Source organism: Henckelia pumila, chromosome 2 (genome assembly GCF_033568475.1).
Source record: "Henckelia pumila isolate YLH828 chromosome 2, ASM3356847v2, whole genome shotgun sequence".
Lineage (NCBI taxonomy): Eukaryota > Viridiplantae > Streptophyta > Magnoliopsida > Lamiales > Gesneriaceae > Henckelia > Henckelia pumila.
This window is the reverse complement of record NC_133121.1, coordinates 808,009-835,967: the sequence shown is the minus strand read 5'-3', so window position 1 is coordinate 835,967 and position 27,959 is coordinate 808,009. Positions and strand designations below refer to the sequence as shown.

Sequence of the window (27,959 nt, the reverse complement as noted above, 5' to 3'; positions counted from 1 at the left end):
ATCAAAATTTATCATCGAACGTGAAAGCTCGCTAATATTATAATTGAATATATAAATTATTTAAAACTCACGTATATGTTTCGTATTAAAAAACGTTGAAGTTATTTTATGAATAAAAGAAAGTGAATACAAAATGAATGCATATCCAAGACCTAAATCAAGTGATGTTTCAATTGTCAAATGAAGTGATTCTGAAAATAGTGTAAATTGTTCTTCTTCAGAACATTATATTACCGAAACACATGTATAAAAAGTAAACAATTAATATTCACTGGAACATATGATCAAATCTCTTGGTAGTATGATCTATTTCTCGACAAGCAGAATTATAGTGATCCTCAGAAAAGCAACTTATTAATTTTCTCGCTTTAATGTCGCCAAAAACTCCAAGAAAAGCAGAGATTTTTAGAACAATCTATCTCCATTTTGTTGTCAATTTGTTGTTTTTTTAAAAAATAAAAAATAAAAAATTTGCTAACCTTCACAAGACCACTTGACTAGTCTACTATTCATTTGTACACAAATCCCATTGACATGATTGGAAATTTCAAGCACCTGTTTTGCAACGAAATATCGAACCCACTCGGTGTTATTTTAGACAAAAACTTGTGTATTACATGGATATCCCCTCATTTACACAATATACAAATTAATAGTTTTAGTTTCTGTCCATATCTAATATAGGATGGAGTAACTTGTATCAACAAACGAGAATCATTACTGCATCAAAGCACATGAAGGAGCTGCTCGACATAGCTAATTCTAAACAGAAGCATGATTATGAACTGAGATGAGAATTCAATCAGTCTCATTCATTCAACGGTATGAATCAACTCAATTTCATGTACAATAAGGCCTCAAGAAATAGAAATATCACATTGACGTCTGGCATAAAGTGTTACATGAGTGCAAAATCAATGCCTCTATTAGTACCACTACACACAACGATTGTGAAAATTGAACATCAATGCCTCTATTAGTACCACTACACAACGATTGTGAAAATTGAACGACATCGATTCTTTTGAAATCTTATCTCTCTTTTTCTTCCTCCCATCTTTTCGTACACATCATTCAGACGACACTAAATGCTGATGGAAAAGTAGACGTGACCCGAGAAGCAATGATCTGAGTGGCAAATGCTTGAAGCTGCTATTTAGCATCTGTGAGGAGGACCAACATAATCGCTCAATCATCGAGCATACGAAACAAAAACAATTTCTATCTTATAATTAACTAGAAGAATAAAATGTTAACAGTTATCATCATGCAAAAAAGAAAAGACAAGGGTGCTAAGAATATCCACACAACCCCCTACAGCCGAAAAGCAATGTTTAAGTTGACTGCTTGTCACCAAAAATAAAATGAGTTATTTGCACCAAACACCCCTGTAAAATATTGAAAATGTACATTTCTTTCCTGTGAAATTTTAAATGACATCTTCAACCCTAACCTTTTAAAAAATTAGCACACTCGTCCCTTCAAATGAGTGATTGTTGCGCACGCGCCTCTCATGCGACTGGGCAAAGATTTTGATATTCTTTTTGCACCAAATACCCTTGTGAAATATTAAAAATGCATATTTGACCCTTGTAAAAATAATTTAAAATCTATTCAACCCATAATACACAATTTTTGTTTAAAATCTAATTATAAAATATTTAGCAAACACTTTTTATTTTATTAATTTTATTTTTAATTTTAAATTTATTATGATTATATAATTATTTTCTAAAAAATATTATTATTTTATTTTGTTATCATATTTTATTAAATTTTCTTCTTGTTTCCAACTTTTCCATTAAACATGCATTCATAAACAAGTATTTAAATAATTTCAAGTACCAAAATATTGAACTAAACCGATAATTTCAAACATAATGCTTTTTCGATTTATAACTATATATTATTGAACCAAAATTTAAATTTTTCGAGAATATGCATTGCAAAATTTGTAATAAATAATAAAAAAAATAACATGCTTATATAATTCTAAATGAAAAAAATAGCATTCATGAACTTATCATTTGGTTCAATATTTTGGTATTTTTAGATATTTAAATCGTTATTTATGAATCATGTTTAATGAAAAAGTTGAAACACAAAATGATTTGATAAAATAATGATAACGAGATAAAGTAATAATTTTTTTAGAAATAAATTAATTATAAATTATAAATTTAAATTAAAAATTAAAAATAAATAAAATTAAAAATGTTTGAAAAATATTTTATAACTAGATCTTAATAAATATTGTGTATTATTATTTAATGCAAATTCTGCAATACATTTTAAAAAATTTAGATTTTGGTCAAAAATCTATAAGCCTAAATTGAAAAATAATATGCATGAAATTATCATTTTGATTTAATATTTTGATACTTTTAGATATTTAAATCTCGTTTATGAATGCATTTTTAATTGAGAAATTGGAAACAAGAAGAAAGTTTAATAAAATAATGATAACAAGATAAAATAATAATATTTTTTAGAAAATAATTATATAATCATAATAAAATTAAAATTAAAAATAAAATTAATAAAACGAAAAGTGTTTGCTAAATATTTTTTAATTAGATTTAATAAAAATTGTGTATTATGGGTTGAATAGATTTAAAAATTATTTTCACAGGGGTCAAATATGTATTTTTAATATTTCAAAGGGGTATTTGATGCAAAAAAATATCAAAATCTTTGGCTAGTTGCATGAGGGACGCGTGCGCAACAATCACTCATCTGAAGAAGCGAGTGTGCTAATTTTTTTAAAAGATCGGGGTTGAAGATGCCTATTAAAATAACATGGGAAAAAAGTGTGCATTTTCAAATTTCTATGTTTGGTGCAAATAACTCAAAATAAAAGGCTTCTGAATATGCAATCAACGAGTGATTTGACAGCTAAAGCAGAAGCAACATTATGACGGAAACTATAGTGAAAATTTCAAGTTTTCATGAGAGATTGCAGGACTCTGTCATGTGCTTACTTATTGCCAACCCTCTTAGCCCTTGGGCATAGTTTGGTGCACTAAATTTAATACAACTAAAAAAATACTACAAAAAAATATGATTACCCTCCACATATAAAAACATCTAAATTTTAAACACGTCTCATTCTCCTCCACATTACGATAGGGTTAATTTTGTCATTAAAATCGAATATATAAATTTAATCACTATTATTAAAATCATACAAAACATTCAACATAGTATCCTACCATTTTACTTATCCTTATATTATATATCCTATACTTATCATATCCTATGTACCAAACTATGTCTTAGGCTACATCATGTTCGGATGAACAAAATATACACCAAAGGACTCAAGGCCATTAATTTAAATATTCACTTACTGTAAGATTAAAGTCCACCAGAACAACCGAGAATCCTTGTTGTTCATCCGCGCCAGAGACTGCCAAAGAGGGAAAAGACAAGGGATAAAATACGCATGATCCACTCGGTTAAATAATCGATGCAATGTTGAAAAGAGCATTTGAGATGCCAAAGCTGCTCACCTCTTGGTCAAGACATTCATATTTCCACACACTTTCACCATCATCATTTATTTCATTCCACCACCTAAGACCCACCAAGATGCGTCCACTTACGTTTTTCACAAGCCAGAAATCAAGAGCGGACTAAAGGACAGTGACCACAAGAACGATGACAAAACCATCGAAAAAGAGAGCTGAAAGAATATAAAATGCCAACGCAGCAGCCTGTCAAATGGAAAGCAGTTTTTGACAATTCAAATTATTCATAGACACAGTAAAATTATAAAACAACAAGAAAGTCAGTCAAAAACAAACTGTAATCAACCTTATAAAGCACATGGAAGCATATCTTCGAATTAGCGTAATTCCCCTCTGCAGGCTGCTGGCACAGAAAGAATGTCAATGCAGTATTCAAAAATGAAACTAGTCGCTTTCCGAAAGGGAAGTATTGCAGGATAAACCACAAGTTACATTCCACACATTTAGATAGGGTCTGTCCTATATGAAATATTAGTGAGACATTTCTCCTGTATGCTACATAGCGGGAACTTTTTCTCCTGGCGCAGCAAGTACTAAATCCATTTACATTATCCATCATGCCTGTAGGTACAATCTTGAAAATAGTTTGTTGTTAGACAACATATGAACATCTAGTGAGTGGCTCAGACTCTCAGCTCCCTGTTTTTGCATGGGAGAGTTTCCTTGAGATATTTTCGCTTCCAGTTAATAATTCTGGAGATCTACTCGTGTTGGTCATGATTGCAATAATCAATTTGAATTTCCCATGATCTTAATCTAACTATCCAGCACATTCATGGAACCCATTCTCAATGGTACAGGTATCTACTCTTTATTTCTTTCGTCTCGGATATGCCATGAAGAGTTTCTTCAAGGCATTTTTACTTAGATGAACATTAAATCAATATTTCTATGTTAATCTTGAAGATTCTGCGCTAAAACCAGAATTCATATAATTGAGAATACAAAAAATCTCTGATATGAATTTATTTTGATTGAATTGGTCTAGATTTCTTCCACCATACTTTTAGATGCATAAATTATATGATGCGAATGCTGCTTTTCTGAGTGACTTTCTACAATTTAAAATATTATCAAGAACCTTTTTCTAAAGGTTATTGCAACATTACTATGAAAATTATATGCCTGAAAGGGACAAGAATATATAGAAAATACAAGCCAATACGAGAATGCAAAAGCATACAGACCTCACCTTTCCTCCATGATAAAAGAGGATAATGCAAGCACACAGAAGACAAGTTCCATAGATGTTAGTGACTGAGCTCCCAACTGAAACACTGACATAAATAGACGAAAATATTAAAATATGAGATATAATCCTTCATGGAAATTGGCCAAAGTTAACGAGTTATGCAAAAGAAGGGGATGTTAGTGTAGATTTATTTAAATCAATTAGTACTAATTTAAAGTAATTAGAATCAATTTACATGATTTGATAGAAATTTTAAATTGATTGATAGATATCTCAGTTGTATAGATTAGGTAAGTTAATATTTTTTTCTCTTGATTTCCTGGTGAGATATGCCCATTGTAACTATAAAGATGTATCAGTTTTCTTTGTAATGATATACAAAAATGAATATCATTTGTTCCTCTGTCTTTATAAGTTAGCTTTATATCTGAAAGTCATTTCAAGTTTAAATTTGTTATACAGAAACAGTAGCTATTGCTTGGTATTGATTTTACACATTTGCACAAAGTTTGAGAAAGAGCACTACAAAATACAAAGAAGAACCAAGAACCAAATTACATCTGAAAGATCAATTCTCTAAGATAGAAAAGGACATAAAGAAATCCTAGTTAACAGTTTAAAAAGTTAAAAGGACATGAAGAAAACAATGTTAAATTTGACAAAAAAGATATCTAGAAACCAGAACATTGTTAACTAAAAGCATTAACTATGCCATGGTCGCAGTAAATGTCGGATTGATGGAATAAATGTAGATGTAATGAAAAAGATATACCGATGATCAAAAACAAATTTTCCCCTGAAAAAAGCCACCGTCTGGAAATAGTTCTGAATATCTCTGAATTCCACCATATAACTGAAAAACAATGTTAAACAAGCATCATGTTGAGGCATATTAAGCAACTTCCCCGCTCTTCTTTGAGAATATTTGAAATAAAATACACCAAAAACAAATGAACAAAGCAAAGGACACAATCAGTAATCTCTTCAACGAGACCACCTTGGATATCAAGATGTAGTGTACCAAACGATGAGCATCTATCAAACTTGAAGCAATATAGCAAGACACCTGTAAACAACTTAAATTTCATTGCCCCCATGTCGAATAAGAAAAAATGCAGAGATACAATGACCGTGCTAAGTACAGTTAATCAGTTATTATAGTAAATATTTCGTTTCTAGAATGAATGACCTTTAATCCATTAACAACAAAAAAACAGAGATTCAAACAATTAACACATTTCAGAACCTGACAGCCTAATAAAGCAAGTTCCCGCAATACCTCAATCACTCTATCCCTTAGCTAGATGATAAGCATGAAACTTCCAACAGGAAATGCTGAGACATGAGACAATACAGGTAGCTGCATGCCCCACAGTGACACATCAAAAGGTTGATAGTGAATATTTTTATCATTGACAAAAGATTCTCAAGGACAGAAAGCTCGCCGCTCCAACAAGAGCTACACTTGATAATAATGGTGCACCTGAATTTTTAAAACAAATCTTCAAAGCCATGTTGCAATCACAGTGTAATAGACAGTAGCACACGGAATTGGAGATCACATAGATCTAGCAGTTCCCTTGTAATGATTGCTCCTAAAACTCATAGTAATTGAACTCATGACCTTTCCTTTAGTCCATATTTTCATTCAGGCATATGCAGCTATATAAATATATAGCTAATAAGAAGTATCAACTCAATTATTATCCAGCAGCCAACTCAGCATTTTGATAATTGTGACTCACTTGGGATAATTTGCTGCTCACACAAACATTGTATCATCTTTTGTTGATAATCTTGTCATTTTTTATTGTTCACATTACTCCAAACCTAACTTGACGTGATTCGATACGAGTAAAATATTATTTTTGTCATTCATTTTCTTTTATATATATATATAATAATTTTCCCTTGTCAAACTTGCTGTTATTTTATAAATCAAACAAACAGACAATTCAACGAAAAATAATTTTCAACATTAGTGAAAAATTTTAATTATCTTAGGCCATTTCCAACCATGAATTCTATTTTAGAGCAAGTTTTGAACTATTTTAGTGTAGGTTTTGCACCAAAGTCAATATCCATCTCCAACCCATTTGCACCAAATCTGGCACCAAAAAGAATATTCTCATAATATTCCTTGTATTTGAATTATGTGTTCAAATGTTTACATGTTTTTTTTAAAATTGTATTGTTACATTAATTATTTGCATTTATATTAATTATATTATTTGTAAAAATTAAATCACACCAAGGCAATAATTAATTATTTATAATTAATATAAATAAATATTAAAAAATAAAAAATTACACATTTATTTGTAATTTTAATTTAACAATTATAATTAAATTTTTATGTTGAATATTTAATTATAAAATAAATATTATATTATTATCTAAACATAAGTAAAGTTATAATAACAATTAAAAAGTAATAAAAGAATTTATATAAAAAAAATTATATGGGCTGCGCCATATTTGGTTCAGGGGTAAGATTGGTGGGGTGCTATTTTGGGCAAATTTGCCCCCATTGGAGGAGTGAACAGATTGGAGATGGCCTTAAAAAATTTGTATGGATTAAAAGTTTCCATATATCAAAATATCGTCTTTAGAAGGAGAATAAAATCTCTCTCAAATATACTAATTAAGTTTTACATTTAAGAAGTAAGCATGCTTCTCAATCCTCAATTAATCTATTCATATATAATATTTTCTAGTCTAGGTATAAAGTTGTTCACATTTATATATTAAATCAATGCAATTATAATATACAGACATTGAAGTTCAGGAACAAAATTGAGTGAGCATCTTTTTGCTGAACAAACCAATCGCTCTTATATGCCCAGACAAGTGGAGCTAAATTATTCTCTTTATTCTATCATCGTTCTAAACACGGTTTCGCATATTTTGTAGAACATTAGTTTCATTTTGCTATTGAATACTTGATTAACTTCATTTTGCTCCTTCATTAACGAAAGAACCATATCTTACATTGATTACAGAATCTTGTTCAAGTACTAAAACTTCATGACGCGATTCATATATATTCTTTGCAGGTTAAGGGTGTGCATGCTTGTCCTCGTGTACTTGTGAATATGAACAGCCGCCGCCTATTTGTATTTGACATGGTATGCAACTCTAGCCAAAATGTCCGATGCAACTCTAAAGATAATTGTATTTTCGGGGGGAAACTCGAAAAAACGAATGAAATGAGACCAACAATTACCGTGACATTCATAATTGTATTTTCGGGGAGAGGCGGAACATAATACAAATTATCGACCACATCTACCACGTCAAATCAGTAAGATTCATAACCTCTAATTTTGATATTAGAAATCCGGTACCCCATCTCAACACATGCAACATTGCTTACAAATGCACACACATCAACATCTTGTTTGTTGCAAACATGTGATAGAAAGTCAGCTAGAATATGAGATTTCTGCAAAACCTTCTTAATTAAGATGGTGCAATAAGGCGGTCCTGAGATAAATTAGGTTCTGGGCGAATAAAAAAATTGTTCTTCAATAACTTGAATAGTGTGATATATACATAGAATGATCCACCGCACACTAGGTCCCGTGCATGGATTTCGTGTGCACCACATTATGTTCGCGCGAACAACTCATTTTTTTGTTGATAATCTTGTCATTTTTTATTGTTCAAACTTCTCCTAACCGAATACAAGTTATCGAATATGTTAACAACATCAAATCGATAGTTGTTTGCACAATTGATGTGGATGTTTAAACTTCTATAGTATATTTTAACGCGAGCAACCGCGCTCAAAAATGCACATCTGCAGTTAGATTTTTTATCACGTACAGGAACAGTAAGTGACTTAACATGCTAAAATTTGATATTTCTACAGAACGTTTATTGTTAAAGCGAGCTTCTAAACGAGTATTACTTGACATGTTAAAAAGAAAGTAAAACAATACTACTTTATGAGCAAAAGTGCAAAACAATTGCAAAGTCATATCGTGACAATTCTGTAGAATGTAGAATACATTGTGAAAAAGAAAATAAACGAAACTAGGCATACCTTATTTTTTGTATTGACCTACGCAGAGACATTGTTGCAGAGAAAAAACAATACTTCAAATGCTTATAACTAGCCCCTCCCAAATCACTACCTGACATATACGAATAAACAATTTTAAAAAAAACAACCTAACTCTGGGGCAAAAGACTTCATGCAAATATGAAATACAAAATGCTTCTAACTAGCTCTTTCCTAGGGCTGTCAAACGGACCATCCCCTCTGTCCGCCACAACCCGCGGCCCGTTTAGACCCTCCTCCAAAGTCCAAACCGCACATTAAACCTCAACATGCCCCCCTCGGGTTGCAGGCTAGCCGGCCGAATTTTTTTTAAAACAAATTAATGCAAAAAAACAGCACTAGCATTTGGGGGATTGAAAAAAATATGTTAACCACCGTTCAAACCTGCACAACACGAGACAAGAAACCAGCAAGCAAGAAACGTGAAATATCATAAACTCGGGGGTCAACCACAAAGGTTTTCCCACGCCTAATACACGCTCACTGCCCTCAACACCCTGAAGGAAGACCCCTAAAGGAGAAGAGCAAAGACAAAGTAATCTCTCGATCTTTCACCCTCAGCAGCAGAAAGAAAAGAACACGCAGCTCAACAACTTCAGGGGGAATAAAAGGAATAGTTGGGCCAAAGACCAACAACGCTGATTTGGGTTATTTTTGCTTGCAACAATAATTTTTTAAGCCTAAAATCCCAAAACAACTAGTTTAGGCATTTTAAAGTCGCATAAATTCTATCTGTATTTTCACACAATTTGCTAAAATTCCTAAAATAATAAATTTAGGAAATTATAAAATTTCCAAAAAAAAAAAAAAAAATCATAACATTTAAATTCAACCATTTCTTAGTCACACTTCAAATAATGACTACACAAACCATAAATGTTGAAATATCAATTAAGTCCTCAACTAATCCTAGAAATATACCTAAATGTCAGTCAACTCTGGAACCTACAAAATTAACCCAACAATTTATGAATATTAATGCGAGACTTGAGTCGAAAACAAATTAAATGGAAGCAAGCAAATTCCTCACCCCGGGAAGCTTGTGTTGTTGAAGAGTAAAGCTTGAATTTTCGAGTTTAAACTCCTTACAACTCGAAGCAAAGGTGGTGACGGGCGGAGGCTCGCCGGAGAACACTCACTCGTCCGTTGGTTCGAATATGAAAAGATGTCAAGCAGAATTTGGGTGTGTTAGGGCTGGAGAAATCAGAGTCAAAACGCTGGGCTAAGCTCGGTTTAAATCTGAATTGAAGTTAAAGGAAATACTGATACACGGAGCAAGCTGCATTGGTTGAATTTATTAATAGTGGCGGAGGGAGAAGCAAACAGTCAAATTGGACAAATAAATGAATTTAATGAGGGTAATAAAAATGTAGAGAGTAAAAGCAGTCAAAGTTGCAGAAAAAGTTGGAATCTTTTTGTGGTCCAACAATCCGATTTGCACAAGATTTCTTATATATGCTGAAATGATTTATTCGTGTCAAAAACAAATATCGAAAATATATACTTCAATTCTTTGCGTCTCTTTTTTTAATATTAAAAAAAATTAACACGTTTACCCGTGTTAATGCTTATTTGAACCAATTTTGAATCATGTTGTGTTGAATTTACAAAATTAGCATTTTATTTATCTATAATATTTTAGAAATCCACACAATGTTTAGCAAAGTTGAGCAAAAACCATGGAATCTTTAAATAATATACCATGGAATATTCGAGCAAGATTTCATGATTTTTTGTCTAATGAATCTCAACTCAATGTTGGGTTTCGTGCTGGTTTCTTAGCCGCAACACGAGCATGTGTTAAAAAAAAACAGGTTACTAGAGGTAGGTCATGCAATTTTTATAAAATGTCAATGTGCCTACTTAATTGTCATTGGAGTGAAATTCCCATTTGAAACTTAACATGGAGTTTTGGTACAAATAAATTATACCACTCAAGCACACATGTACAAAATAAAATTTATTATAATCAAGCCAAAACACCTTAAAAGTTACTCTCGCACCGTGGTCGTCGACGGGGAGGAGAGAGCTCGCACAGCTCCAATACACATCAGATTGTCCAACGAATTCGAGCTGAAGTTGCCATTTTTTCGGAAATAATGTACTTTAATATCGTTGTTATCAAATATTTTCTAATATATATTTTAACACACAATTAAATTCATTGACTTAATTGTATATTTTAATTTCCCACTTAAAAATAATTATCCTTAATTGTTGTTTAATAATTAAAAGTAGAGCAGATGACGAGAACTCAAAGGGATCCATTTCCGGTAGATCATGCCTTCAATTCAGCGTCCAAGAGGAGGTCCATTTCTTGTTCATTTAAATTATTTTTTTAAAAAAAAATCCCAATATCATTCTTTATTATGACTTATGATCTATAAATACATATTTTATTATAATTTTTAAAATATATTACACTTTATTCTTATTTATTTTTACTGAAAAAATGCCCTTTTCAGTTTTTCAGTCACTATAACAATACAAAATCATTATTTACAATTTCTTCCAAATAAAAATTGAGTAGAAACAAGACAAAGACATAAATAAAAACCTTAAAAAAAATGTCATATTTCAAAATTCAAACAATGACAAACAAAAAATCAGAAGAAAGATCGATTTTCTCATACATGAGAACACATAGCTAGAGATTCATAAAGCTACACAAATCCTAAAGAGAGGAATGACCAAAAGATACAGAAACTGTGATTGTTTTAACAAATACAAAAAATGGAAAATAGCTTCCAAAAAGATCAGCATCAAGCAACCACTTTATTCACCCTGAAGGAATCCATAATGGAGCGAAGATCATTTTCCTCTTCCATGAATGACTTTTCTGGTGTCTGTAATCGTAATTCATATAACTGATTATTCTCAACTCCAAGAACCGAAAGGTATCTCCGATTCCATTCCATACGAACCACCCTGTCCTGTGGCATGACTGCCAATTCATTGTTGCTCGCGTATGACTTAATGTTTGCCTGTTATACATAGAGTGTCACACAGTTCAATTAATTTCACATTCTTCATAGCAGTGAAGCACAAAATGAAAATCATATGATCACAAGTTCTCAAGTAACACCCATAAAGAATGTATGAGAGAAAATAAGAGTGAATAACATTTTGTCATCCACGATACGTAGGTCAGTAGGTGGCATATATGAAGAAATAAATGAAAATAGAACCCAAATTATGTATTTATTAATGGAAGAGAGTTAATAAAATGTTCTGACACAGTTAAATCATCGATAATACGATTGAATCAATTGATTAAAGAAAATGGCCCTTAGGTAAGGAGTTATGAATCATGATTTTCTTTCTAGCATCAAACCCATTATGAAAATAAACCTCTTTCTTTTGTATATCTGCCTACCAATGAAATACACAATGAAATTCCATTACATGGCCATGCGGATAGGAAGGAAGTAAAGTGGAAGAAAAGATTTATAGAATGTAGCATTCATGTGCACTTTTCATCACTCCACCATCCTTCCCAGTGGCCAATATCATTCACTTTTATGGCTTCTTTGCATTGCGTACTTGGCTTAATAGTTTTACAATTTCAATATCTAACAAAAGTATGTTTTTACGGCTTGTAAGCTATCACCGGGTTGTATTTATTATTCAAACACAGAGGAGGCAGCCCCCATTATTTTTCACACAGTATTACTAATTCACCATGTAACAAATAGTTCGATCAAATTCTCCAAAAATAAAAAATTTAGCTCAACAAGCGCAAAAAAAGAAAAAACTCTCACCTCAACTTGATAGTACAGCTTCCCATCATCGGCCACTCTCGAAGACGTAGAAAGAATTTTTGATTCACGCCTGACACCAAGCCGAGTAGACATGAACTCGGTCAAATACTGCCTAAGTACTTTCTTCCCTGCTTCCTCAGGTGAACCCAAATCTTCTACGCTTTTATACTTGGAGGACGAAGGAGATGATATCTCTACGGAAATATTTTCATCGAGAACATAAGGGTCCCTGAAGAATACATCAGCACCAGCACCACGTACTTGAATCCAATTCCCCGGGTACTTGAATGAGTATCCATCAAATGAATCTATGTATTCCCTGTATACTACAGACTGTGCAAAAGCAGTATTTTGGGCATTGGAAATTGAGAGGATGTAACCTGAGAGGATCAATGCCATAGCATTTCTTCTTGGAACTGCAAAACCTTTACTCTGGTTATATATATTAGAAAAATGTCTTGTGAGAAGCTGTGCAGCTATAATGCTATGATTTTGTAAGTGAATTCACTTTACTTTGTTGTTTTTTTCTAATTGAGGAATACACTAGAGACAGGAGGTATGTAATAATTCCTTGGGAAAAATATTATTCCAGCTTCTTTCCAGGTCGTATAATTTTCTTACATTAGCAGAATGACCAAACTACAGATTGCTTTACTAAGACATGGGACATGATAGACCTTCTGGCCTAGATCTTGCATCTCTTATTTCATTGTAATATCCTAAACATTTTTACCAATGGATAGAACGGCAACTGTCTAGATCATAAAGCCTGGCTGGAACTAATCCATCTAAGAATAATCGCAACTCACCTCGATCCAATGTGATGACGTTCATGTATCTCAATTGCCCTCCTTATTCACAGCAAGTTTTTCATTTTCTTTTTTTTTTGTTTGTGACCGCTGCTAATGTCCCTCGCCCACCGACCAAGAACTCCCATTCGAGCCAAAACGAACGACCAATTTTATTTTATGTTTTTCTAAAAAGTTTTTGTCTTGCTTACTACTGTTTGTCAACAATATTGCTATACCAATATAGCAAATCTTATCATTTGCAATGTTAATCAATACCAAGTATTTCAAAATCATATCACTAAACGCCCACTCAAAATGAATTAAGGCAAAAACAGAAGCATTTTACAGGGAAACAAATCGTTTAATCGACAAGAAGAAACATCACAAGATAAAGGAATTCTACTGATGAACCCAGTATTGATGAGACTCACTCACCTCATTTAGCATGCAAGAAACGGAAGGTGAAGGGGTGGAATTTATCGTTAATCTACGCGAGTGTGGAGTGTTCAGCTTCGGAGAGTACGAGATCGCAAGAAGAGTGGCCATTTTTCGGGTGAAGCTAGGGAATCAAGAAACCATGGCTGCGTGGGTGAAGAATATGATTTGCATAGATAGAAGCGTCACGCGACTTCAAGGAAGATTAATAATATAATCGGTTAGCTGTTTTTTCCCTTTAACGAATAGTAATGTTTTTTTTTTCTCTTTCTCATTTTTTTTTTTAAATCATGAATAGTAATGTCTTAGCACACGTAACGTGTGCCTACAGCCTACCAAATGATAATATCTTTTCTATTTTATTTTATCTTCTCTATTTTATTTTATTAAAGCTAGAGATGTGGTATGTTGATCTAACCAACTCCTTTACTTTTATATTTTATCGTATACTTAATATTTAATCACCAAAAATGTACTAAATGTTATTTTATTTTTGTCCAATGACAACTACTAATTTACGAAAATACAACTTTTCTAAAATTAATTTATTTATATACACTTTTTAAATTATTCTATACTTTTATTTTTGGTTTTTGATTAAAAAAAACTAGCTATAATTTATAAGCACGCAACGCGTGTACGCGAGTACTAATATATATTTAAATTACCTTCATGATCCAACACGACTAATAAAATGAGAAAATGGTGGGGTTAATTACCAAGCAGTTGAATATTGATGATGCGAGGTTTCTTTATAAATTTTAAAATTTATCAACGTGAAATGGAAATTCATGCGAAAATAAATAAAAGTTCTAAATCCCATGATATTTTATCAATTTTTTTATTTATTGTGAGAGGGTTAATTTTAGAAGTCAATTTAAATAAATTAAAAGTAGTTATCTTACTATCTTACTAAGTGCGTGTAACTTATAAAAATTGTTTTTGTCATGATAAATTTTTTTTAATTTTCCCATTATACAACCACAGTGACAAAAAACTCTATCCATGGACATTGTTTGACATTGGTATGAAAGTTTCATTCAAAAAATAGTAATAAATTCAAAAAAAAAAAAATACTACAAAACATATATATAGCTAGCTAGGCTTACGCTTCAAAATTGCTAACTAATCAATTCATGGTTAAATTACACTTATACCCCCCTCAACTTTCAATACATTACTCTGAATTTATTTTATATCTTCAATTAATATCAAAAATATTTTAAACTAATTTCTCAAACTTAAACAACAAGAAAAATATATGAAAACAGATAAAGCTTTATTGATAATTTTGCATAATCGCTCAAGAGAATATATGACTTAGAGAGTAGATCAAACCATGCAGATGACTAATTAATATATATATATATACCTCATATAAACTTATATATAATTAAATTAATATATAAGCATAATTAATGTATCATATAATAAACTTATAAAAATATTATTCCGATATTCCATGGGGTATATCGATATTAGCCCCTACGCCTCCTTGATCACAATATATATCTCCATGCACGTACTCACCTCTCTTTACCCAGCTTCACAGCCTCCGGCTCCTCCTCATGCTTTATAAAAATACATCGAAATAGGGGTCGAATTTATCGTTAATCTACGCGAGTGTTGAGTGTTCAGCTTGGGAGAGTACGAGATCGCAAGAAGAGTGGTCATTTTTCGAGTGAAGGGAATCAAGAAACCGTATATGATGTGCATAGATAGAAGCTTGAAACTAAAATGCGACTTCAAGGAAAAATATATATAATCGGTTCATATATTAACGTTTTTTTTCCCGTTAATTAATAGTAACGTGTGCCTACCATATAAAAATAAATATAAAATTTTCTTTGGCGATCGATCCAACCCGACCAATAAACCCTTGGACGAGGTGAATCATCCTTTCTGTCTCATCTTTATCTTTGATCTTGGGCGTGTTCAATTTCAGAGGTCAATCTACAATATTGTTTTTTTCGCGATGCCATTGATTTAGCTCTTAGAAGAAAGGGAATTCGTTGGAAAATGGTAAAACGGTCTTCAAAATATGTCATGAATTAATATAAAGTAACTATAATATGGCAAAATATTTGACGATCGGAAATTAAATATATATGAAGAAGATGAGATACCTATTTTTTAAAAAAATAAATAAATCAACTAGCAAACAATTTAATACAATGATACGAGACGTTTTTTTCGTAAATTTTACTTCGTAAATTTTAAAGTTATCAATTAATTTGAAAGTGAAATTAATGGAAAGTTATGTGAAAATAAATAAAAATTATCTTATTTTGTGGAGGCAAAGATATTCGATCGATTTTAAGCATTATATATATATATATATATATATATATATATATATAATATATATATATATATATATATATATATATATATATATATATATATAGAGTTTTGTTATGCTGCCCACCTCCCGTGCCCACCTTCATGCCCACCTATGAGGTGACAATCATCCCATGAATGAGATTAATCATATACAAATGGTTCATCCAATGAATGATTGTCACCTCATAGGTAGACACGAAGGTGAACAACATAGCAAAACTCTCTATATATATAGATACATACACAAACTTTAAAAAAAAAAACACACTTATCCTCGTTTCGTTTTAAATTTAATTTAATTTCACTGTAGCTGATGGTTTATATATTTAATTATAAATTCGAAAGTACAAGTTGTAATGTGAATGGGGACATTGTTTGATATTGGTATGAAAGTTTCATTTCAAAATGTCATAATATAAATTCAAAGAAACAAAAATGCTCCAAAACATAGCTAGCTACGCAGCCTACGCTTACGCTTCAAAATTGCTAACTAGATAATTTATGCCTCCAAACTTAAACAATTTAGTGTAAAACATAGCTATACTTATATACACCCTCAACTTTAAATACTTTACACTAAATTATTCTATCCTAGCTTCAAATATCAAAACTATTTTAAACTTTCTCGAGTTCACCTTTTTTTTATGCCTCCAAACTTAAACAATTAACGACTTAATTAAAAATGATCAAACAGATAAAATTAACTTTATTCATGATAATTATATTCAGTACGTACAGTAGATAATCACAATAAATATATATAGAAGATTATATCAAACCATGTAGATGACCAGATCTGGTCGATGATCTTTTAGTTGCAAAATCATATATCATAGATATAAAATTATATATAATTAATAAGCATAATGTATTATATAAATAAATATAAACTTATAATATATGATTTTCCATGGGGGAAAATTATAGTTAGATATATATATATATATCATATATATCAATGGCCCCTTGATCACATGCACGTACAATATTCACCTCTTTAATTACCCAGCAGCTTCACAGCCGCCGGCTCCTCCTCGAGCTCAAACGCCGACACCGGGAACGTACGCGTCAGACCAGTCGGAGACTTGAACGTGATCTTTCCGGTGGGCGGATGGTCCACATAAATGTCACATACATTGAGCCAAATCAGAAGCTCTTTGGCCTTAACACCAGTCAATCTCTTGGCCTTGTTTTTCTCCACATAACCCGTCACCTCGGCGGCGTACTGAAAGTTTCTTCCGATCTTCTCGAACTTGTGCTCGGTTTTCTTCTTCTGTGTGAGCCAAAAGAAGCCCGTCTTCTCCACGTAGCCGCATTCCACCATGTCTATCAAGGGCAAGAGCCCGTTTGGTAAGCCCATTCTTGTGAGCAGGTTTTTTGATTCCGTTTGACAGATTTCATCTCCGGCGTACAACTCCGATGCACTTGCTCGGATTTCTTCTGTTATTAAAGACATTATTATTGTAATATATTAATGGTTACGTTGGACGTTTCAGGGTCGATCGGGGGAAATGGGGTTTATATAATTCAAGAATCGTGAATTTACGGTATGTAAATGAAATATGAATGCACGTAAGCGTAATTTCAGAAGCAATTAAGTGAATGAAATTATTATACATTATTATATTTCATTTTCTGAAAATTGGTTTTCTAAACCTATATACTTGGATATTTACGTGTGTCCTTGATATCTCTCTCTATATAATTTCTTTTTTTTTTTAATTTCGATATTTTAAATTACAAATTAGTTCTAGATATTACTCTTATTTGAATATAAATCAAATTAATATAAAAATATTATATAACCACGCAACACGTGCATCAATAAACTAATATATATAATTAGTTATCACAAAACATGATCTGCCATTATTATTTTTTTAATTTGATGCACGTATATTAATTACGTTTTATAATTTTCTTAAAAATTGGAATATCATGAGTTTTATCAATCGAACGCAAATTTAAACGCATAGATCGATGTTCATTAATTAATAACATGTATCAATTTTCTACACCACCTAAAAATTTAGGTCGCTACCTAACACGCGCACACATTGAATAATAATTGCAAATATAGTAATGTCTACAGGTATATTTGGCATGAACATGTATAGAAATCAATCGTCGCTAGCTATTAATCATGAATATTAATGATTTACACAATTTCAGAGAAAAAAATTATCGTGTTTTAATTAGAGCAGTAGAAACCCTCAAATGTCCTCCTCCTCCAAAAGAAAAGAAAAGAAACCTTGAAATAAAGTGAAGTAGGATCGTTCATTCAAGGTCAATAGTGAGTTAAAATGGAGATGCAAGGCTAACCAATATTAAAGGAAACTCCTGGTTCAAATCCGATCCTCCGAAAAAGTTTACCTGGAAAAACTTAATCTCAACATCATAATTATTTAACTAAATAACATTTGTTTGATCATGATTTGAAATATAATCTTCTCAATTTTTCTCTTTGTTTAGTATTTGTATTTCCATTATGTTTGAAACTCATTTTGCAAAAAAAATTTTTGAAGAAAGATCATAAATAAAAAAAAATTATTTGATCAATGTTATTTTTCAAACTATCATTAACACGTCTCCTGGTTAACCTATTATCGGAATATCGGCATCACAACTAAATATATTATTTTAAAATTTTGTTTTTTAACTTTTAGTTGTTGCCTATTTTTGTCCAATTACTTATATCAAATCGAATAATTCTAAATTTTCAATTTTTTTGGCATTTTTCGTTTTCTCGCCCGCATTCCGACGAAATACCCCCAATAAGCCAAAAAATATATATATTTCAAAGCTAGTACACTAAAACAAAAAATTAAAATTTCAGTGAAAGAAAGATCATAAATAAAAAAAAATTATTTAATCAATGTCATTTTTCAAACTATCAACACGTCTCCTGGTTAACCTATTATCGGAATATCGGCATCACAACTAAATATATTATTTTAAAATTTTGTTTTCTAACTTTTAGTTGTTGCCTATTTTTGTCCAATTACTTATATCAAATCGAATAATTCTAAATTTTCAATTTTTTGGCATTTTTCGTTTTCTCTCCCGCATTCCGACGAAATACCCCCAATAAGCCAAAAAATATATATATTTCAAAGCTAGTACACTAAAACAAAAAATTAAAATTTCAGTGGACCAAAATCCTAACTAAGAAAAATTAGTGAATCAAAAAAGTTATTTTTACCTCGTAAACATTGCTGATCAAATTAATCACTGATACAGATATAATAGTATTATCAAATTAAAAAAATTGTCGCTTAAAATAAATTTTATTTTATTTAGAGATAATAATAATAATAATAATAATAATAATAATAATAATAATAATAATAATAATAATAATAATAATAATAATAATAATAATATATAAATATCTGTATGTACCTGTTGATACTATTCATAACAAAGAAAATTTTGATTAAAAATTTAAGACTTCTATTGTTATTAAACTTCTAATAAAATATATATTATAAGTATTATTAATATGTTTTTATTTTTCACTAAAATTTCTAATTTATAAATTTAGAAAACCTCTTCCTACAATGAAGTGCCGAGATTCTGGATTTTTGTTTATTTATTTATTTATTTATATTTATGTCTTCAAAATCAAGAAGAGGATGCTAGCTAGACACCAAAAAATAAAGATCAATAGCTGCCTAAAAATTAATAACATCATGATTCATGCGTTAGAACATGGGGATAGTGTGTATTGTATTTACTATAACTTGAACTTGAAAGACATTGAGTCTTTTAACTTCTATTTTCTTCCTTCAATGTTATTGTAGTTAATTAAATTTTTTTAATATAGATATATATATAATAGCATAATATAAAATTAAACTTAAATTTAATATTTATTACTCAACCTGGATAAGGATTTACGAAATATTACACCGTAATTGTTTCAATGTTTTTTTTAAAAAAAACACAAATTACTTTAAAATCACAATTTTAAAATATTTTTGTTACATAATAAAAAATATAGTTAATGCAACACGCTATTGACTGAGAAGACAAAATCATTAATTATTATTTACAAATCTTCGAAATAAAAGTAGAGTAGAAACAAGACAAAACATAAATAAAACCATTGTTCTCAAAACCATTCAAGGGATTGGTTCATATGGTGGATTTTTTTTAATCCATGTGTTTCCATATATCACATAATGTCGTCACATATAACATCTTTTGTAAATATTGGCACTATCAATAAGCGGATGAGCCGAATACAAGTTATCATATACATCTATGAAGTCAAAATAAAAGGGGTATAGACCATTGATCAGAACATTAAAAAATCTGCAATCATTTTGACGGATGACACTGCACTAACAAATGCAAACACGACAATAGATTTCTTGTTGAGGAAATTAGGAGATAGTATAATAATACTTGAATGTGAAATGACATGTATTACAATTGCAATATATAATACAATAGTAAAAGATAAATAATTTGAAACCAAATTGAGGTCTGTAATAAATTACAGTTTTCTTAAAATATTTTTATCCCCTCTTAAGGTGTTTCGAGGTTCACTGAACCCCAAAACTCATCAACAAATAGAATGAAAAACTGAAACGACATTGCCACAAAACCTTCTAAATAAAATTCTCTTATTCACTATTTTGCACTATAAATAAATCACATATTACACCTTTTTTTTTTTATTATTTTGACAAGTCCCACATGGTATCCATGAGCGTCTCTGTTTATATTGTTGATCTCATTATCGGTTGGTCCATCGTAAAAGCTCTAAAAAAATATAAATTTTAAAATACAATATGTTATTGTTGAATATTAGCGTCGCAAGAAGAGAGCAATCGAGTTTATCGTTTTAAAAATAAAAAAATTGACATGAAATTATTTGTCGATTACTGGATTTTCAAAACTCAAATATGTTATCACCTCGTTGATTTCATTGTCTTACCCAAGTTGATATAATACCTTTCCTATTTGTTTTAAAAACAAAGACAAATGTAAATTATCAAAATTCAACTATATGTATACAAATAAGACAATAACGACTTATCCTCTCATCTAAAAACGCAATTAGATTGCGTTCAAGGGGATCGGTGCACATGATGGATTTTTTTTAATCCATGTGTTTCCATATACCACATAAAGTCTTTCATAAAAACTTCATAATCACAGATAACATCCTTTCCAAAAATCGGCATCACCAATGAGCGGAGGAGCCAAATAGAAGTTATCATATACATCCATGACGTCGAAAGAAAAGGGGTATAAACCATTGATTGGGACATTAAAAAATCTGAAATGCATTTCGACAGATGACACTGCATTAACAAATGCACATGTACCAATAAATTTCTTGTTGGGGGAATTAGGAGGAAATACAATATTACTTGAATGTGGAAGTACATGTATTACAATTGCAATATACAATAAAATAGTAAAACTGTAAAGATAAAGAATTTGAAACCAAACCGAGGCCTGTAATAAATTACAGTTTCCTTAAAATATTTCCGTCTCCTCCTACGGTGATTCGAGGTTCACAAAACCTCAAAACTCATCAACAAATAGGTTGGGAAACCTGAAACGACATTGCCAAAAAATCTTCAAAACAAAGTCCTCATATTCACTATTTTGCGCTATAAAGAAATCGCACATTACACCTCTTTTTTTATTTTGACTAGTCCCACAATTAGCACATAATGGTCACCATGAGCATCTGTGTTTATATCGTTGATCTCATTATCGGTTGGTTCATCGTTTACTCTCTCATCTAAAAATGCAATTAGACTGCGTTCAAGGGGATCGATGCGTATGGTGGACTTTTTTTAATCCATGTGTTTCTATATACAACGTCTTTCATAAAAGCTCCGTAGTCACATATAACATCCTTTATAAAAATCGGCATCATCAATGAGCGGATGAGCGGAATACAAGTTATCATATACATGTTGGATCATAAATCCAACGTTCAGCTTATATGTAAATAATTATGTATTGTGGACTGTCAAATAAAGTTAGCCCATAAAAGTGATCTAAATAAAGTTTTGGTTTATTTGGCTTTAATGTATCTAAAAGGGTGTGGTCTTTAATGTGTATATACTAGTGAGTTTTTCTATTTGATTGATTGGCTTAAATAGAATCCCATAATATAAATAAAGGGTTATGATCCTCAAATCACACGACGTCTACATAGACACATTTATTCTCTTCGATAGTTAGAGAGCGAGAGAAAATTTAAAGGACTCTCAAAACAAATCGTGTTGATCTGGAAGGCCAAACCATGCAGATCTACAAATACTTATTGTTATGGATTCAGGTACGCTTCCGCTTCAGTTTACAGTTTATTCTTGACGATTTAACATGATGGATTATGGATTAAAGTTATATGAAAATTCCCAACAATACATATATGACGTCGAAACATAAGGGTATAGACCATTGATTGAGACATTAAAAAATTTACAATGCATTGCGACGAATGACACTGCACTAACAAATTCACAATCACCAATAGATTTCTTGTTGAGGGGATAATGACGAAATATAATAATAATTGAATGCCTAAGGGTCTGTATTACAATTGCAATATACATACAATACTAAAAACAGACAAGATAAAGAATTCGAAACCAAACTAACGCCTTTAATAATTTACAATTTCTTACAACATTTTCATCTCCTCCTACGGTGTTTCGAGGTTTAGTGGACCCCAAAACTCATCAAAAAATAGGTTGGAGAATTGAAACGACATTTCCACAAACCCTTCAAAACCAAAGTCCTCATATTCACTATTTTGCACTATAAAAAAATCGCGCATTACATCTTTTTTTTATATTTTAACTATTCTCCCAATTAGCACATAATGGTATCCATTAGCATCTCTGTTTATATCGTTGATCTCATTATTGGTTGGCACATCGTAAAAGTTCTCAAACAATATAAATTTCAAAATACAATATGTTATTGTTGAATATTAACATCCCAACAAGAGAACAATCAAGTTTATCGTTTTATGATATAAAAAAAAAGGTTGATATGAAATTATTTGCAGATTACTAGATTTTCAGAACTCAAATACTGAATCACCTCGTTGATTTCATTGACTTACCCAAGTTGATATAATATATTTATTATTTTCTTTTAAAAAAAGAAATACAAATGTAAATTATCAAAGTTCAACTATATATTTACAAATAAGATAATAACGGCTTACCCTCTCATCTAAAAACGCAATTAGATTGCGTTTAAGAAGATCGGTGTATATGGTGGACTTTTTTAATCCATGTGTTTCCATATACCACATAACGTCTTCCATAAAAGCTTCATAATCACATATAACATCCTTTGTAAAAATTGGCACCATCAATGAGCGGAGGAGCTGAATAGAAGTTATCATATACATCCATGACGTCGAAAGAGAAGAGGTATAGACCATTGATTGGGACATTAAAAAATCTGCAATGCATTTCGACGGATGACACTGAACTAACAAATGCACACGCACCAATAAATTTCTTGTTGGGGGAATTAGGAGGAAGTACAGTATTAATTGAATGTGGAAGGGCATGTATTACAATTACAATATACAATAAAATAGTTAAACTATAAAGATAAATAATTTGAAACCAAGCTGAGGCCTGTAATAAATTATAGTTTTCAAAATATTTTCGTCTCCTCCTACGGTGATTTGAAGTTCACAAGATCCCAAAACTCATCAGCAAATAGGTTGGGAAACCTGAAACGACATTGTAAAAAACCTTCAAAACAAAGTCCTCCTATTCACTATTTTGCACTATAAGGAAATCGCACATCATACCTCTTTTTTTTATTTTGACTAGTCCCACAATTAGCATATAATGGTTTCCGTGATCGTCTCTGTTGTTATCGTTGATCTCATTATCGGTTGGTTCATCGCTTACTCTTTCATCTAAAAATGCAATTTGACTGCGTTCAAGGGGATTGGTGCGTATGGTGGACTTTTTTTTATTCCATGTGTTTATATATACAACGTCTTCCATAAAACCTCCGTAGTCACATATAACATCCTTCAAAAAAATCGGCACCATCAATGAGCGAATGAGCAGATTACAAGTTATTATATACATACATGATGTCGAAAATAGGGGTATAGACCATTGATTGAGACATTAAAAAATCTAAAATGCATTTCGACGAATGACACTGCACTAACAAATGCACATGCACCAATAGATTTCTTGTTGGGGAATAAGGGCGGAGTATAATAATACTTGAATGTGTAAGTGTCTGTATTACAATTACAATATACAATACAATAGTAAAAATAATAAAGATAAAAAATTCGAAACCAAACCGACGCCTTTAATAAATTACACTTTCCTTACAACATTTTCGTCTCCTCCTACGGTGTTTCGAGGTTTAGTGGATCCCAAAAATCATCAACAAATAGGTTGGGGAATTGAAACGACATTTCCACAAAACCTTCAAAAACGACATTTCCACAAAACCTTCAAAACCAAAGTCCTCATATTGACTATTTCCACAAAACCTTCAAAACCACAAAACCTTCAAAACCAATAACGGCTTACCATCTCATCTAAAAATGCAATTAGATTGCGCTTAAGTGGATCGGTGCATATGGTAAACTTTTTTTAATTCATATGTCATATACCACATAATGTCTTCCATAAAAGCTCTGTAGTCACAGATAACATGCTTTGTAAAAACTGGCGCCATCAATGAGCGGAGAAGCCGAATACAAGTTATCATATACATCCATGACGTCAAAATAGAAGGGGTATATAACATTGATTGGGACATTAAAAAATCTGCAATGCATTTCAACGGATGACACTGCATTAACAAATGCACACACACAAATTTTGTTGGGGGAATTATGAGGGAGTATAATAATACTTGAATATGAAAGAACCTGTATTACAATTGCAATATACAATAACAATATACAATAGTAAAAGATAAAGAATTTGAAACAAAATTAAGGCCTGTAATAAATTACAGTTTCCTTAAAATATTTTCGTCTCCTCCTACAGTGTTTCGAGGTTCACTGGACCCCAAAACTCATCAAAAAATAAGTTGGATAACTGAAACGACATTGCCTCAAAACCTTCAAAATCAAAGTCTTCCTATTCATTATTTTGCACTATAAAGAAATCACACATTACACCTTTTTTAAAAAAAAATTAACTATTCCTACAATTAGCACATCATGGTATACATGAGTGTCTCTGTTTATATCGTTGATCTCATTATCGGTTGATCTATCGTAAAAGCTCTAAAACAATATTAAATTTTGAAAGACAATACGTTATTGTTGAATATTAGAGTTGCAACAAGAGAACAATCGAGTTTATCGTTTTAAGATTAAAAAAAAACAGGTTGATATGAAATTATTTGCGATTAGTGGATTTTTGAAACTCAAATATTGGATCACCTCGTTGATTTCATGGTCTTACTCAAGTTGATATGATATATTTCCTATTTTTTTTAAAAAAAGTAAGACAAATATAAATTATCAAAATTCAACTATATGTTTACAAATAAGACAATAACGACTTACCCTCTCATCTAAAAACGCAATTAGATTACGTTCAAGGGGATCGGTGCATATGGTAGATTTGTTTTAATCCATGTGTTTTCATATACCACAGTAACCACATAATTTCTTCCATAAAAGCTCTGTAGTAACGGATAACATAATTTACAAAAATCGGCACCATCAATGAGCGGAGAATCCGAATTCAAGTTATCATATACATCCATGACGTCAAAACAGAAGGGGTATAGACCATTGATTGGGACATTTAAAAATCTGCAATGCATTTCGACGGATGACACTACACTAACAAATGCACACACAACAACAGATTTCTTGTTGGGGGAATTAGGAGGTAGTATAATAATACTTGAATGTGGTAGGACATGTATTACAATTACAATATACAATACAATAGTAAATCATGTAAAGATAAAGAATTTGAAACCAAACTGAGGCATGTAATAAATTACAGTTTCCTTAAAATATTTTCGTCTCCTCCTACGGTGTTTCGAAGTTCATTGTAGCCCAAAACTCATCAACAAATAGGTTGAAGAACTGAAACGACATTGACAAATGACACAAAGCCTTCAAAACCAAAGTCCTCTCCTTCATATTTTTTCACTATAAAGAAATCACGCATTACACTTTTTTTTACTAGTCCCACAATTGGCAGATAATGATATCGATGAGCGTCTTTATTCGTTGATCTCATTATCGGTTGGTACATCGTAAAAGCCCTAAAACGATATAAATTTCAAAATACAATACGTTATTATTGAATATCAGCGTCGCAACAAGAGAACAACCGATTTTATCATTTTAAGATCAAGAAAAGGTTTATATGAAATCATTTTTGCCAATTACTGGATTGTCGGAACTCAATTATTGGATCACTTCGGTTGATTTCATGGTCTTACTCAAGTTGATATGATATATTTCTCATTAAAAAAACAAAAAATAAATACAAATATAAATGATAAAAATTCCATTTTATGTTTTCAAATAATACAATAACGTCTTACATTTCATAAAAAAATGTAATTAGATTGCGTTTAAGGGGATCGGTGCATATGGTGGACATTTTTAATCCATGTGTCTTTATATACCACATAACGTCTTTCATAAAAGCTCCGTAGTCACAGATAACATCTTATTTGTAAAAATCGGCACCATCAATGAGCGGAGGAGCCTAATACAGTTACTATATACATCCATGACGTCGAAACAGAAGGGGTATAGACCATTGATTGGGACATTAAAAAATCTGCAATACATTTCGACAAATTTCACTGCACTAACAAATGCACGCACACCAATAGATTTCTTGTTGGGGGAATTAGGAGGGAGTATAATAATATTTGAATGTGGAAGAGCCTGTATTACAATTACAATATACAATAAAATAATAAATCTTGTAAAGATAAAGAAGTCGAAACCAAACCGAGGCCTGTAATAAATTACAGTTTCCCTAAAACATTTTCGTCTCCTGGTGTTTCGAGGTTTACTGTAGACGATAGTTTTTCAGGATATAACGATGATACCTGCAACAAATTAGCACAAAGTACGATACAGGCGAACTGAACATTACCTGAACTTTATCATGACTTGGAAAGAAATAGCTCAGAAAAAAATCGAGAGAAGAGAGATAGAGTGAAAATTGGTTTCCCAAAGTTGTAAATTTTGAAACGAGGTCAAGTGTTTATAGGAAAATGATCCTTCAGTATGCCAAGGGTCAGTGTCCTTTCAACATATCAAATGTTATTTGACCTTTCAGAAAGGTTATTAACCTTTCAGAAACTCAAGCATTATTGACCTTTCAAAAACCTAAATTTATTAACCTTTTAGAAATCTAAAGGTCAAATACTGGATCACCTCGTTGATTTCATTGTCTTACCCAAGTTGAATATAATATATTTTCTATTTTTTTTAAAAAAATACAAATGTAAATTATTAAAATTCAACTATATGTTTACAAATAAGACAATAATGGTTTACCATCTCATCTAAAAACGCAATTAGATTGCGTTCAAGGAGATTTGTGCATATGGTGGACTTTTTTAAATCCATATGTTTCCATATACCACATAACGTCTTCCATAAAAGCTCAATAATCACAGATAACATTCTTTGTAAAAATCGACACCATTAATAAGCGGAGGAGCCAAATACAAGTTATTATATTCATCCATGACGTCGAAAGAAAAGGAGGTATAAACATTGATTGGGACATTAAAAAATCTGCAATGCATATCGATGGATGACACTGCACTAACAAATGCACACACACCAATAAATTTCTTGTTTGGGGA

General features: G+C 31.2%; 3 protein-coding genes across 15 annotated transcripts; all 3 read right to left on the bottom strand.

Annotated features, from left to right (window-relative positions):
* Positions 1-823: 823 nt before the first annotated feature.
* LOC140883099 (uncharacterized) lies at positions 824-10,106 on the bottom strand. Of its 12 annotated transcripts, none has more exons than XM_073289418.1 (8): positions 9,819-10,106; positions 8,771-8,861; positions 5,495-6,205; positions 4,718-4,807; positions 3,817-3,873; positions 3,513-3,716; positions 3,351-3,409; positions 824-1,163 (listed from the first exon to the last, which is right to left on the bottom strand). In XM_073289418.1, the coding sequence occupies exons 3-6, from the start codon at positions 5,611-5,613 to the stop codon at positions 3,611-3,613; spliced, it is 372 nt and encodes a 123-aa protein (XP_073145519.1). In that variant the 5' UTR covers positions 5,614-6,205; positions 8,771-8,861; positions 9,819-10,106; the 3' UTR covers positions 824-1,163; positions 3,351-3,409; positions 3,513-3,610. The 12 variants fall into 12 exon arrangements, with proteins under 12 accessions (XP_073145519.1, XP_073145524.1, XP_073145525.1 ...); XM_073289423.1 differs by having other exon boundaries at positions 5,495-5,575; XM_073289424.1 differs by lacking the exon at positions 9,819-10,106 and adding an exon at positions 8,953-9,807 and having other exon boundaries at positions 5,495-5,575.
* Positions 10,107-11,364: 1,258 nt separating this feature from the next.
* On the bottom strand, positions 11,365-13,969 carry LOC140883646 (psbP domain-containing protein 1, chloroplastic). 2 transcript variants are annotated; one of them, XM_073290200.1, is made up of 3 exons: positions 13,776-13,969; positions 12,550-12,981; positions 11,365-11,772 (listed from the first exon to the last, which is right to left on the bottom strand). In XM_073290200.1, the coding sequence occupies exons 1-3, from the start codon at positions 13,884-13,886 to the stop codon at positions 11,551-11,553; spliced, it is 765 nt and encodes a 254-aa protein (XP_073146301.1). In that variant the 5' UTR covers positions 13,887-13,969; the 3' UTR covers positions 11,365-11,550. The 2 variants fall into 2 exon arrangements, with proteins under 2 accessions (XP_073146301.1, XP_073146302.1); XM_073290201.1 differs by having other exon boundaries at positions 11,367-11,772; positions 12,550-12,965; positions 13,776-13,914.
* Positions 13,970-17,115: 3,146 nt separating this feature from the next.
* LOC140882789 (uncharacterized) lies at positions 17,116-17,574 on the bottom strand. The gene has a single exon (XM_073288991.1). It carries the CDS (start codon positions 17,572-17,574, stop codon positions 17,116-17,118), a length of 459 nt encoding a protein of 152 aa, XP_073145092.1.
* Positions 17,575-27,959: the final 10,385 nt, after the last annotated feature.

Coding starts and splice junctions, on each gene's coding strand:
- LOC140882789 (XM_073288991.1), bottom strand. CDS start 17,574: ATGTCTTTAATAACAGAAGAAATCCGAGCAAGTGCATCGGAGTTGTAC.
- LOC140883099 (XM_073289414.1), bottom strand. CDS start 8,868: ATGTCAGGTAGTGATTTGGGAGGGGCTAGTTATAAGCATTTGAAGTAT. Junction 3,874..4,717: donor TATCATGGAGGAAAGGTGAG/GTCTGTATGCTT, acceptor TTTCTGTGCCAG/CAGCCTGCAGAGGGGAATTA. Junction 3,717..3,816: donor GCTTCCATGTGCTTTATAAG/GTTGATTACAGT, acceptor TCCATTTGACAG/GCTGCTGCGTTGGCATTTTA.
- LOC140883646 (XM_073290200.1), bottom strand. CDS start 13,886: ATGGCCACTCTTCTTGCGATCTCGTACTCTCCGAAGCTGAACACTCCA. Junction 12,982..13,775: donor TTTCTTGCATGCTAAATGAG/GTGAGTGAGTCT, acceptor ATATATAACCAG/AGTAAAGGTTTTGCAGTTCC. Junction 11,773..12,549: donor AGCTGTACTATCAAGTTGAG/GTGAGAGTTTTT, acceptor TATGTATAACAG/GCAAACATTAAGTCATACGC.